This window comes from Helianthus annuus, chromosome 5 (assembly GCF_002127325.2).
Source record: "Helianthus annuus cultivar XRQ/B chromosome 5, HanXRQr2.0-SUNRISE, whole genome shotgun sequence".
Taxonomy (NCBI): Eukaryota; Viridiplantae; Streptophyta; class Magnoliopsida; order Asterales; family Asteraceae; genus Helianthus; species Helianthus annuus.
Window position 1 is genome coordinate 6,481,263 of NC_035437.2, and position 14,247 is coordinate 6,495,509.

General features: G+C 38.4%; 2 protein-coding genes and 1 pseudogene across 2 annotated transcripts; all 3 read right to left on the minus strand.

The window, feature by feature from the left end:
* Window positions 1–5,779: 5,779 nt before the first annotated feature.
* On the minus strand, window positions 5,780–6,839 carry LOC110938492 (annotated as a pseudogene).
* Window positions 6,840–7,338: 499 nt separating this feature from the next.
* Window positions 7,339–9,035, minus strand: LOC110938493. The gene is made up of 2 exons (XM_022180794.1): window positions 8,950–9,035; window positions 7,339–8,109 (listed from the first exon to the last, which is right to left on the minus strand). The coding sequence occupies exon 2, from the start codon at window positions 8,083–8,085 to the stop codon at window positions 7,552–7,554; it is 534 nt and encodes a 177-aa protein (XP_022036486.1). The 5' UTR covers window positions 8,086–8,109; window positions 8,950–9,035; the 3' UTR covers window positions 7,339–7,551.
* A 2,172-nt stretch (window positions 9,036–11,207) lies between these two features.
* LOC110939819 lies at window positions 11,208–12,912 on the minus strand. Its single transcript, XM_022181387.2, has 2 exons — window positions 12,712–12,912; window positions 11,208–12,021 (listed from the first exon to the last, which is right to left on the minus strand). The coding sequence occupies exon 2, from the start codon at window positions 11,988–11,990 to the stop codon at window positions 11,433–11,435; it is 558 nt and encodes a 185-aa protein (XP_022037079.1). The 5' UTR covers window positions 11,991–12,021; window positions 12,712–12,912; the 3' UTR covers window positions 11,208–11,432.
* Between the last annotated feature and the right edge of the window lie 1,335 nt (window positions 12,913–14,247).

Consider the following 14,247-nt stretch of genomic DNA (forward strand, 5'->3'; position numbering starts at 1 on the left):
CGTTTACAGTTGGTAAATATTGGGGTCATGCGGATATGGATTGGGATTGGGTGGATGCTAATGGCAGGTCTGGAGGATTGGTTTCGATTTGGGACCCGAAGGTCTTCTTCAAGCAATCTGTTATTAAGCATGATTCTTTTCTGGTGGTTAGTGGGAGATTGGTAGGGTCGGATGTTCGTATTAATGTTGCTAACATTTATGCTTCTAGAGATTTTTCGAAGAGACGTGCTCTGTGGGAGGATCTTAGAAGGGTTAAAGAAGGTAGTAATGGGGTGTGGATTATGGCTGGTGATTTTAATGAGGTTAGGGAAGAAGGGGATAGGATGTTATCTCGGTTTGATAGCTTTGGGGCATCACTTTTTAACATGTTTATTGCTAAAACGGGGATGCTCGAGTATCAAATGGGAGGTTATAAGTTTACTTTTATGCCAGAAGATGGATCGAGTTTAAGCAAGATAGATCGGGTTTTGGTTTGGGACTCATTTATTAGTGAATGGCCTACGGCGAGGTTTGAAGCTTTATCGCGACATCTTTCTGATCACTGCCCTTTGTTGCTTTCATGTTCGGTTACAAATTTTTGTCCAGTTCCCTTTCGATTTTTTAATAGTTGGTTGTGCTCTAATGGTATAGTGGAAGTGGTTAATCAGGTTGTTAGCACACATGTATCAGTTGGCAATAAAATGAAAGATCTGGCTTGCTTGCTAAAATCTCTCAAGGTTAATATTAAAGATTAGCGAAATTTGAGCAAAGACTTAGAGGAGAAAGAATTGAATGTTCTCAAAAATGAAGTCGACTTGATTGATAGACTTGCTGAAAACAGGAGGCTCACTCTGGAAGAAAAAGAGAGAAGAACGGTAGGTCGCTGGAAAATAAAAAAGCATGAAAAGAAGAGGATTGTTGATTTGAAGCAATTGGCGAAGTTTAGATGGGCTAAAGTGGGTGATGAAAATTCTAAATTTTTTCACGGGTTAATAAATAGTAGGAAAGCGAGGAATTGTATAACTTCTCTTGTGATTGATGGCAACATTGTTTCAGACCCTATGGTGATTAAACATGAGGTGAAGATGCGATTTATGTCTCGTTTCACCGAGCCGCTTCAGAGGAGGCCTTTTTTGGATGGTAGAGGTTGTAGACGTCTTTCAGAGGTGCAAGTAAAGTCTTTGGTTGCAGTTTTTTCTAAGGAAGAAGTTAAAAATGCTGTATGGGCGTGTGGGAGTGATAGAGCCCCGGGGCCGGACGGCTTTACTTTTAAGTTTATTAAAAGATTTTGGGTTTTGCTGGAAAACTTTTTTGTAGACGTGTTGAATGAATTTCATAAGAAAGCCTATATCAAGCGGGGTTGTAATGCGTCCTTTATTGCTTTGATTCCCAAGGTTCGAGACCCGAAGACGGTGAATGAGTTTCGTCCGATATCGCTTATAGGAGTTCTTTACAAAGTTATTGCGAAGATTTTGGCTCTTAGATTGAAAGTGGTCATTCCTTCTCTTGTTGCCCCGGTTCAGACGGCGTTTGTTGAAGGACGGTCTATCCTTGATGGCCCGTTAATTACTAGTGAAATTATCTCATGGGCAAAGAAAAGCAAACAAAAAATCTTTGTCTTCAAGGTGGATTTTGAAAAGGCTAACGATTCGTTAAACTGGAAATTTCTCTTTCGATTCTAAAGGCAATGAGATTTCCGCTTCTTTGGAGGAAATGGATCGGGGCTAGTCTAAAATCTAGTTGGGCTTCGGTTTTAGTGAATGGTTCGCCGACTTCGGAGTTTAATCTTCAAAGAGGGCTTCGACAAGGTGATCCTCTTTCCCCGTTTCTTTTCATTTTAGCTATGGAAGCTTTGGACGTCATTATGAATAGGGTGGTGTCTAGAGGCTTGTTTAAAGGTGTTAGTCTTCCTAATAATGGGCCGTGTATCTCGCATTTGTGTTATGCGGACGATGTGGTGTTTTTGGGAGAGTGGTCCGAAGAGAATATTAAAAACCTTAACCGGGTCCTAAGATGTTTTTTTCTTTCTTCGGGTTTAAAGGTTAATCTTAGCAAATCCTGTTTATATGGGGTGGGAGTTGATGATGGGGAAGTTGTTTGTATGGCAAATGATTTAAATTGTAGGGTGGGAGAGATGCCGTTTAGTTTTTTAGGCTTGCCTATAGGAGCTAATATGAAACGCGTAAAGTTTTGGAAGCCTATAATTGACAAGTTTAATTCTAAGCTTTCGTCTTGGAAAGCTAAATATCTTTCACTTGCCGGGAGGATTGTGCTAGCAAAAGCCGTTATGGGTGCTTTACCTAATTACTATTTTTCGATGTTTCGTGCACCGAAAAAAGTGTTAAATACCCTTGATTCCATTAGAAGGGATTTTATATGGGGAAGGAAGGACGGATCTAATAAAATTCGGTGGGTCGCGTGGAATAAGATGACTAAACCAAAAAAATACGGGGGGGGGGGGGGGGGGGGGGGGTTAGGTGTTGGAGATCTTAGAAGTATGAATCTTGCTTTATTGGCGAAGTGGTGGTTGAATTATAAGGCTCACCCGAATAGCCTTTGGGCTAGAGTGGTGGGAGCGATTCATGAGAATAAAAGGAAAAATAGGTGGATCCCGGTTAATGGTAAGTTTACGGGTGTTTGGAGGGATATTCAGTTGGTAGGAAAAGATTTTGATGATCTTGGCATTCCCTTGAAAGAGCATATTGTAGCTGTGGTTGGTTCGGGCGTCAATGTCAGCTTTTGGGTTGATAATTGGGTGGGTGGGAAGGTTTTGATGGATTGTTTTCCTGATATTTAGATTTCATCTTTTAAAAAGGCGACGGTTGCGGATAATGTCGTTAGAACTACTAATGAGTTACAATGGAATGTCCTCTGCTCTCGGCCTCCTTGTAACGAAAGAGAATGGGAGCAATGGACTGGTTTGTTGAGAGTTCTAAATGGTGTGAAGCTTCAAGATGGGCCTGATACATGGGCTTGGAAATCAGATGGTAATAGTGCTTTTTCAGTTGCTGTTGTTCGAGACCAGATTTTGAGGTGTTCAATGTTGATTGAAGAAGAATGGAAACATTGGAATCGTTGGGTTCCGCCGAAGGTTAATATTTTTTCGTGGAGAGTCGTTTTGGGGAGGATTCCGGTTAAGGAGGAATTAGCTAAACGAGGCGTTGTGCTTCATAATTCTGTGTGTCCTATGTGTAATATTAATATTGAAACGGTGGATCACTTGGTTTGTAATTGCAATATGTCAAAGGTTATCTGGTGGAATGTCCTCGCGTGGGTGAAGCTCCCAGTCGGTACTTTGTTCGGAGCGGCTAAAGAAGTCTTAAATTATATTGAAGGGAGGAAAGGTTCTAAAGTTTGGAAACAGGTGATAAATTTGATCTTTCAGACTACTATTTGGCATATATGGAAGACTCGTAATGCGAAGGAGTACAGGAACATTCAAGTCTCTGGAAACATGGTGGTAGATGACATTAAAGCTGACTCCTTCATCTGGTTAAAGAGTCGATCAAAATTAGATACGGTGGATTGGGATAGATGGGTGGATTTCAATATTCGAGATATTATTATATAATTTGTGTTGTGGGTGGGTGAGGTATTTGTTGCTCTTTCGTAGTTGTACTCTGTCTTTTCGGGTTTTTACAGCATATGTTGGCCCTATTCTATAAATCATAGAATCCACCGTTCAAAAAAAAACGTATCATAACCAACCAATAGTTTATGAGAGTGCCATTATGCCAATAAGTTCATAACCCATGAAAAAGTTGATGAATACGTTTATAAGTCTGGATCTCAAAGCTTAATTTGTCAATTTTTTGTACGGTATTCATTATACATTAATCATTAAGAATAATAAATAATTTCTCTAATTTTCACATGGGTGATAACCTAATTAGTAGTATATAAATATAGTATATGGTTTTATAGCCTAGTGGTATCTTGGAGGTGAGATAAAACTTTGGGACCAATAGGTCCTGGGTTCGATTCCCATAAGGGGTTTTTTCCATATTTATTGGGTTTCCTCCTGAATTGGTGTATAGGCATTATGCCTAGTGGAGATGGATATGATCGGGTGGTTCCGCTGGTAGCACAATGATACTCTAGTGGTCCGTCAGTGATCCAAATTTGCCGTTCAAAAAAAAAGTATATAAATATAAGATACTCTAGTGGTCCGTTAGTGATCCAAATTTGCCGTTCAAAAAAAAAAGTATATGAATATAAGATATAAGACTGCCTCCAATGCTTCCTTTTGGAGGGTTGCACTTAATGACGTGGCGTGTGCACTTGTGAATGATGCATTGGGGTGGACTTGCACTTAAGGGGTTTGCACTTAGTGAAGTGCACCTAAATGCAGGAGAGAGAAGGTGAAGATGGGTCCTTTAAAAACTAATGGGTTGGAAAAAGAAATGGTGATGTGGAAGAGAGAAGGTGCATGTGGGAAGGATGGGTTGGAGTTAAAAAGAGGAGAGAGAGTGCATTTGTTAATAATGAGTAAAAAGCTGATGTGGCAGTGATGACTAGGATGCATGTAGTAAATGCAGCCTGTTGCATTGCGGACAGTCTAATTATATCATACACATATTTCGTAAGTCGGTTTTCAAATCAGCTTATACAAATAGACCCGAATGCAAATAATCTTATCCCAATCGGTTTTTCGGATCTTATTCAAATTCAAATGTAATTTGACTTCACTTTTAAACTTTTTAAATTCTAATATTTACCCAAAAAAAAAAAGAAAAAACTTTTTAAATTCTAATAAGTTGAATAACGGGATTTCTTAAACTACCCTATCTTACCTTAATAAGTTAAGTCTTTGTTACTTGATTTCCATCCATATCATCTGTGTCATCGTCCCCTCTTACTTCCTGTATGTATTTGTTTCTGGGCTTTGCATAACATATCTTTTCATCTCTTTTTCTTTGCGTTTTTTACCAGCCATTGTGATCATTGCTTTAACATCCTTTTGCTCCTCATCTTAGAGGCTAACATTCAATTTCTATCTGTTATACCAAGTGGTTCTTTATGTAGACCGCGTCGATACTAAACGACCAATGTCAATACCGAGTGGTTCTTTATGTAGAACGTGTCGATACTAAACTTGGGTTCGTAAAGTGTTGTTGTTCTAAAAGATGAGACCCAATGGGATGGGATGGATGTAGATGTTAAACCAACGATCACGATGGTGGCTAAAAACGCAAAGGAAAAGAGAAGAATCGATATATGTGAAGTCCAGAAACAGATACATATATAGGATGGACAAAAGGAGGAAACAGATAATTTTTTAGATAAATACATGCATGGATAGGTAGTTTTTGCTATGGGTTCGACTTTACCGGGCATGATAGTTGTATAAAAAGGTCAGGAGTCAATATATTATTTATTGGTTGTTGATGTGAATCTAACATACTCAATAAGAGATGTGGAATTGTTTTTCATCCAAATATAGTGAAGCGGTTATTGTAAGACCAAAGGTAACTAGCAATTAGACCTGGCAAATGGGTCGGGTCGGGTCAGATCGGGTCATAGGTCAAAACGGGTTCGGGTCAATTAAAAAGGGTTGTTTTAGTTCGGGTCGAAACGGGTTTGGATCAGAACGGGTTTCGGGTCAGAACGGGTTTCAGGTCGACACGGGTCCGGGTCAGAACGGGTTTCGGGTCGGTTAAAAATGCAAAAAAAAACATTTGAAAATCAAAATCAACAAGAATGTTATACCTAACAAAAAAGACTGCAATTTCTTTCATTACTGACCTCAATAACAAGATAATTTGTGTGAATCAATTAGCAGTCAAACAATCAAAATCAACAAGAATTTTAAACCAACATTACCCTTTGTGCAACAACTAATCCATCTTTTTCTCATCACTGGTCACTTTTCTTACCCGCTCCATAGTAACTCACATACCATCTAACAAACTTCTTCAACCCGGTTTGTAAATCCGTCGTCGGTCTATACCCAAACTCCCTCCTCACTAAACTAATATTCGCGTGCGTAAACGAAACATCCCCATTCCTCGGCAACTTCATCACCATCCGTCTCACTTTAACTTTCAACAATCTCTCCAAAATCCCAACAAGATCCGAAACTGGCACCGGCGGCGTGTTCCCCAAGTTGAACACGCGCAGCTGTGCGGGCCGTCCTGTCATTCGCCGCCTCGAAAACCGGGATCACCTTCCCTTTCAGTATATCTTTGTGAAAAAGTGAAAAAAAAATACGCCATATCGGGCCGTTAAACAGTAAAAACTGCAACCCGGTCAACGACAGCCCGCAGATATGATTATAAGTATGCGTGATTTCCTCGCCCGCCTTTTTCGTCGCCGCGTAGAGGCTCGCGGGCTGGTTGGTTCGGTCTTTCTCTGAAAACGGGATTTTCGTGTTTAACCCGTAGACCGAACTCGACGACGCGCACACGATAGCAGGCTGCGGGTTCGCGATTTTACAGATTTCTAACAGATTAACGAACCCGGCTATGTTGCTATGAACATATGAGCTAGGGTTTTCCATAGCGTAACGCACACCGGCTTGAGCCGCTAAATGCACCACGTGCGTAAAAGGGACTAACTCAAACAGTTTTTTTAACAATGCGTCGTCGTTTATGCCACCAACCCTTCCACCATATACGCGCCTAGCCTCGGGGTCGGGTCACCAGTTATGAAACCGCAGCCCGTGCGCGTTCTACCAAAATCTCAAACTCATTAATCTTGTTTCCCGCTAGAGCACTTGCACATGCAGTAAGCAGCTGCTTTAGATTGATACTGTTATGATTATTGCCATATGAACCGTATCGTGGGCTATATATAGTCTGCGGGTGCATCATACTTGGACTGGTGGGTTCATGGGCCCATTGTTGCGATACATCATTCATTGCTCTAATTGCTAAGGTTTGCGACCATTCTAATCTAAAAGAGTTTAGGCCTATAAGCCTCATAGGGTGCAGTTCAAAGTGCTATCCAAAATTCTGGCCTTGTGTCTCAAGAGAGCGATTGGTAAAGCTATTGGGTGTGAACAATCGGCTTATAAAGAGAGTCGGTTATTTTTTATACATAACAGACAATGGGTTGAAATGGGTAGCAGATAGAAAGTAAGATAAATTTAAGACGGGTCAGCATGGGTCTACAGAGTAAGTTCCACAGGTCAGAACGCGCTGGTAGACTGAGTTTGATGGGTCTGGTAGTCGCCGGGTGTTGTTCTTGAAGAAGGATGAAGAGAAAGAAACAGTTTGGCAGTTAATAGTAGATAGCTTAAACCGAGGCTGAACGATTGAACAAGAAAATGGTGGATAGTCGATTTGTTGTTGCGGCTGTTTCAATACAAATGTTTATGTAACTTTCAAATATACTATATAATATACAAACATATAGAAATACAGAAAGCATGGATTAAGACCCATAGTGTTTCAAACTTTTATTCAACATGATTCAGATATACAAACCACAACATTTGCTAACCAAAACTATTCGACAAAGTTGAATATACACATGTACACAGTATGACAGGAAGCATGGATTAAGACCTATAGTGTTTCAAACTTTTCTTCAACAAGATTCAGATCCAAAAGCAAAGAATCAACAATACCTCTAAAGGGAATTTACCCTCCTCAGTTTACTACTAGACCGAGTCATGCGTGCTGGAGTTGCATCCATATCATCTGCATCGTCATCACGATCTCTTTTCCTTTTAATTCTTTTGCACATCTCTTCAGTATCAGTTTCCGGGCTTTGCAACCTTTTCCTCTCTCCCCCTTTGCGCTTTTTACCAGACACTGTCTTTGCCTTTGGTGGTTTACCATCTATATCCATCCCCTTTCGACTCGATCTCAGATAGTAAGAGCCCTTTGCAACATTTTCCAACTGTTTTCCCTTGCTTTTTTTAGAACCAACACCAACAGCAGGCGCATTTCCTTTGCTTCTTAGTACTCTAGCTTCATCAATCACAATTCCTTGGGCCTTCTGGGTTATCAGTGCCAGATTTAACGCTGTTTCACTATCCATTTCGACTTGTTTGCTACTTGATCGAGTCATGGGCCTCTTACCCTTTGCTTTTTCCTTCATATCCTCAGTAATTTTTGGATCTTTTTTCTCTTCATTGTCACTGTTTGGTTCTGGATCCATTTCACTTGAATTAAATCTTGTTTCCTGAAACAAAACCATTTGCAGTATTTCAGTAAACCAATACAAAATCTCCAACATATAATAACAACACATAATGTAACAGTTAAATCAGTTGTATGCAACTTTATAGACATAAGTGGATAGAAATTTGACTAAAAAAGTAGACAACAATCAGAATACACAGCAAAATTACTCAACTCGGACCAAAACAATCAGAGCGGATACCGAAATTTCAGGTATCTCGGAATGTTCTGTGCGAAATCAAACACAGAGTATCGATTACATTCTTTAAGACCATGAACAACAGCAAAACACTTTAACTGAACTCAAGAACTCTAATAGATAATGAACAGTTAAATCAGTTGTGGACTATTCATCGAAATCAAGATCGCTAAACCAAGAACAAGCCGATAGAACTTAATTAACTAATAAAAGCAGACGATAATCTGAATAAACAGTAAAATTACCAGAAAAAACCTAATTAATTGTGTTAGAATCTCAACTAACAATTTCAGCTCTTTCAGAATGTACGAATCAGATCAAACACAACAAATAGTAATGAATTGCATGCTTCAAAAACATGAATAAACAGCAAAATTACCAGTATTAAACCTAATTAATTGTGTTAGAATCTCAACTAACAATTTCAGCTCTTTCAGAATGTGCGAATCAGATCAAACACAACGAATAGTAATGAATTGCATGCTTCAAAAACATGAATAAACAGCAAATAAACTTCAATTGAACTCAAGAACCCTAATAAAAGTAAAACTAAGAACATAATTGGGGAAAAGTGGAATTAAACAACTCTGATATAAACAATTAAGAACCGCTAGTGTAAAAGAACATCAATCGATCACATACAATTGGATTAAACGAATTACGTGATGCAGATACACATGAAAGTAGATAATCGAATCGATCAGGACATGAAGATGAAGGAGCTATGAGAATACCTAAGAATGGTGGAATGAATGAGAGTTGTTGCAGGTGAGACGATAACTGTGAAACGGTTATGATTGTTTGATTTGTAACAGAAATTATTATGAGAGAATGAATCAAGTGAGGTGGCTTTTTATAGGGAGAGAAGAAGTAAGAAGGCGGGAATTTGTTTTGTACACGTGGAGTTACGTCATTGGAGGTTGAGGTTGACACGTGGTTTTTTAGTAACCGTTTCTAGGAATAGGACTTATCTATGCTATATAAGGGTGCACGGGGTGCCTTCGGCAACCCCATGCGGTGACCCCTTTTCCCGCTCGGCAAGAACACCGCCATCCATGCGGTGAGTAGAGAGAGGAGAGAGAATCGGTGGCGGCTCACCGAAGAGAGAGGGAGGAGAGAGAGGGAGTGACCAATCAATGTTTTTTTTTTTAAAAAAAAAAAAAAACCAATTCACCTAAGAGGGGAGTGCCGCCATCAATTTAGGGTGTTAGGGGAGTTTAAGAGGGGAGTTGACGTGGCACACGAGGATTGGTTGGGCGTAAGAGAGGGGACTCACCTATTAGGTGAGCACCCCTTACACCCTAATTTGATTTATAGTTAAATATCATTTTACATCATGTGGTTTGAACCATTTTGTCAACATAATTTAAAGATTGTTTAAAAAGGTTTCACTATTGCCATTTTAGTCTATTTAGTTAAGTTCATTCATTTTTTTTGTTAACGAGAAGGCCAATTCGGTCATTTTATATTGCCGAATTGCTCTTTTAGTTAACATAATTACATAAAAAATGACCGAATTGGCCTTCTCGTTAACAGAATAAATGGATGAAGTTAACCCAGTGGACGAAAATGGTAACGATGAAACCTTTTTTAGATCTACAGGTGAAAAATGAAACATTTGGACTAAACTGCCAAAATTGCTCAAACCACATGAACTAAAATGGCATTTAACTCTTTGATTTATTTAAGATTGTGTGAAACCAACCACTCTTTTACATGATCGTATTGTAAGTTTTTAACTATATTTGTTTAAAAAATGAATGATTAATTAATAAAAACTAACTACATTTGTTTAAAAAGTGAATGATTATTTAATACAAACTAAGTGAAAATAACCTTTTTAGAATAATTTACTTTTTTTTTATAACGGTGAGATTCTATGATTAGAATGGGCTAACATATGTTGTAAAAACCTCATTAGTACAATACAGAAAAACGGAAAAGGAGAAACAACATTACACTCCCACTTAGAATTCTACGTTATTACGTCTCTGATATTGAAGTCCGCCTATCTGACCTATTCGAGGTTCTTTATCTTTGACCTGCTTTATAACCATAAGAATGAATCTCCCCTTTTCTCTTCCCTCACTTTACTTCCCGCCACTTGTTTGTTATTAAACTCGTTTTCTTTTCTCGCCTTCCATAGATGTCACATGGTCGTTTGAAAAACCAAATTAATCGCCTTTTTCCGTTCCTTTGATCCCTTTTACTGGTTAACAAAGTCCAAACCGTCCTTTATCGATTGAAAGCCTAGCACCACTGGAAGCTTTCGCCACACCATTATGTGCCTCCAGATTACATTTGCTTTCATACATGTGACTAAAACGTGATCCGTTGATTCCTCAAAAGCATCGCATCCAGAGCTTAAGCAACTATTCATCGCCAAACCCCGTTTGATATATTGTTTAAAATGAAATAAAGGTATCAACTTGGAGTCAAAACGTGTTGTTTTAGAAAAAATGTATCAAAGTGGTTTAGATCAAATGTGCTCAAAACAAAATGGGCAAGGGTTAAAAAGAGTGTGTTTAGAAAAAGGTATCAAAATGCGAGTGTGGTGGTAATGGTAGGTGTCAACGCGGTGGAAATGTAGATGGAGGTGGCGGTGGTGGTGCTGGTGATGACAGTGACAAACAATGGTTGTGATGGTGTTGGCGTATTTAGACCCGTTTTAAGTTACAAACTTTTATAAAAGTAACATATTTCAACCTTCTCTGGAACTTGGGTATACCCAAATTGACCCAAATGTATAATTTAAATCCAACCAAAGGAAACCATGTTCAAATCCTTTTTACCCAAATTAACCTATTTCTTAAAGTGACACACGCCCTTTTTTGGACTACTTAATCACCTTAACTATCAAGCATTAATAACAATGAAAGATCCAAATCAAGTAATCTTTATAAAGTGTAGAAAGAAACTTTTGGTTAAGAATTAAGATCCTGATATTTGGTAATGCAAACCCTGGAACTGTTAAAGTAGTTACAAACCTTCTCAATACAATCTTTACATCTACTTCAGTTATCAAAACAGCATGTTCAAGTATCTAATATGGTGTCTGTCTAATGACTTATTTACCCTGAAAGTAAGCACGTAAAAACGCAGTGTTCAACTCTTCCACGATTCCATCATTTTCCAGCAACTTGTACGCCCTGGCCCTGCAGACTTGAGAAATCAGCGTGCGCTCCTGATCCAGTACCAGTACCAGCTCCAGATCCATCATCGCTATCATCATCATCGCTGTTATTCCTCTCCTTTTTCATCCTTTTACACGCTTCATCTGAATCATCAGTATCCGAACCTTGGAAAACATCACCTTCTTCTAGCCCTTTTCCCTTGCCTTTCTGCTCCTTTTTCGCAACATGTGTTGGTTCAGAGTCCGAGTCAAAGCTCATACCAATCTCACTCAGTCCTGATCTTAAAGAAATCGACCTCTTCATACCACCATGTGATCTCTTTCTTCTCTTGGATTTAGCACTTTTACCTTCTGACTTTTTAGTTCCTCCAATTACAATATCTTTGGCTTTTATAGCGAAGAAATCCACAGCGTCCATGCATTTCTTCACATCTTCACTACTGCTGCTACTGTTGGTTGAAGCGCTTTTGTCATCCTGATCAGCGCTCTCGACTTTCTCTTTCCCTTTTGTATTTGATTCGACCTCCTTATCTTTCGTTGGTTCTGTCATTCTTCAAAACCTACCTTCGACCCGAATATATCTGGAGCAACAATAATGATCATCAAAAGTCGAAGAAAACATATATCCACTTTTTTCTTTCATTGTTCATTCAATCACTTTATAGCTCAACTATATCTTCTACAAATCACATATTGTCTGTAACTATAAGTGTTCTTCAACTACCACCGCCACATCATAACTAACCATAACTACCCTAACTTATACTAAAGATAATTACATAATAATGTTACATTAACCTGTATCTATAGGTGTTCTATAATTAATATTCCAACAGTTATTTCATTGTCATGAACTTAATATGTGAAAATTCAGGCATCTCACAATAATTTTAGTAACGAGGGACGAATCGAAGAAATCATAATCGATGACTGCTTCAGGAACATCTAAATAAACAGCAAACAAGCTTTAATTAACGCAGATTGAAAGAAATCTGTTAATTATCATCAGTACAAACTCAAGAACCCTAGTAGAAACCTAAAAACAATATGAATGTGAATCCAAACAGATCTGATACATACAAACAACAATTAACAACTGAAATTGTATAACTACATCAATCGATCTATAGAATCGGATTATTCGGTGTCGGGATAACAAACAGAAACATACAAAATCGGATCATCAAACATCAAATCAAACATATAACTGAATCAAGTAAGCAAATGTAAACGAAAAGTTGAAGAATCAACAAAGGGAGATGAATCATTACCTAACAATGACGAAGAAACGTAGCAGTTGATTTTCTCTCCAAGCTATCGATGATCAAACTGGAATCATGATGACTGAAAAACGGTTATGTGTAACAGAAATTATAACTGAATCAAGTGAGGGTAGCTTCAAAATCGTTTAGTGTGTGTGTGAGAGATGGAAAAAGGCGGGAAACTATTTTGAGCACGTGGTAATTGAAGTAACGGTTTTGTGGTAAATGCATTATTATATAAGTGAACGTGTGTCATGATTGAAAATTATATCTATAAATTTTGGGTGTAAATGAATTTATCAAACATTTTGAACCAGCCTAGGGCAATTTTACAATTCATAAATGAAAGTTTTTACTTTTTATGAATAAAAAGTGTTATGAGCAAAATGTGTTCAGGTTAAAATGGGTTATTTACGTAAAAAAAGGTTAAACTGGTTCAGGTTAAAAGGGTTTGAGAACAATTGGGTCGGGGTTGAAAAGAGTGTTCAGAAAAGAAGTATCAAACACAAGAAGGTGGTGGTGATGGGTGCAACGATGAAGTTGGTGGTGGTGATAGCGGTATAGGTTGCATCATGGTGATGGTGTATGCATAGTTATCGATAGCGAACAGCGACAAATAGCGATAAGGTACCTATATGCTACGTAGCGATAGCGATGAGATAGGCAGATAGCGCCCGCTATTTCGTGTATAGCGATAATGTAGTTAAAATTTTAAGAAATAAAAAATAGCTATCTATGATTTTTTTTATATATATAATGTTAATTTTATACCTTTTTATGTATAAATTTATAAACTTAAGGACTAAATGTAAAGTAGTGAAAATAAAGGGGGTTAAATGTACAAATATACAAATTAATTTTACACTTTTTCAGTAATTTTTACAAGTTTAAGGGACTAAATGGAAACTTGTGAAAGATAGAGGGGTTAAATGTTAAAAGATATAAAGTTATTTAAAACCCTAAAACCTAAACACGCTGAATAACTTCAGCCGCTATCTTCTTCATCTTCTTTCTGGTTTCTGGCAACCCTAAAGCCTAAACACGCTGAATAACTTCAGCCGCTATCTTCTTCTCCATCTTCTTCCTGGTTTCCGGTAGAAGGCATCACCAGAGTGGTATTTTTTTCGACGGAATTCGCCGTCAGAGTCGCTATATGCTCGATATGTGGTCGCCATGCACCTCGTAGCGGTGATTGGCCGCCACGCCATGCTATTCGCAATAGTATCCGCTATGGACGCTATCGATAACTATGGGTGTATGTAAATGGAGGTAGTGGCGCTAGTGTTACTGGCGAGGTGGTGGAGGTGGTGGTGCGAAGTATGGCGAAGCTTCTCATGACGCCTTGTTTTTTCGCTTTGTAGTGTTAATTTTACCCAGAATTTCTAGAAAAAATATCGTAGTGTAAAATATTTGGACTTTGCCCCCCCCCCCCCCCCCAAATAAATAAATAAATAAATAAATAAATAAAATCCGTTCAAGATCTGTCAATGATGATGTTGGTGGCAGCGACAAACAAGGGAGAATGGTCATGGGTGGTATTAGCCA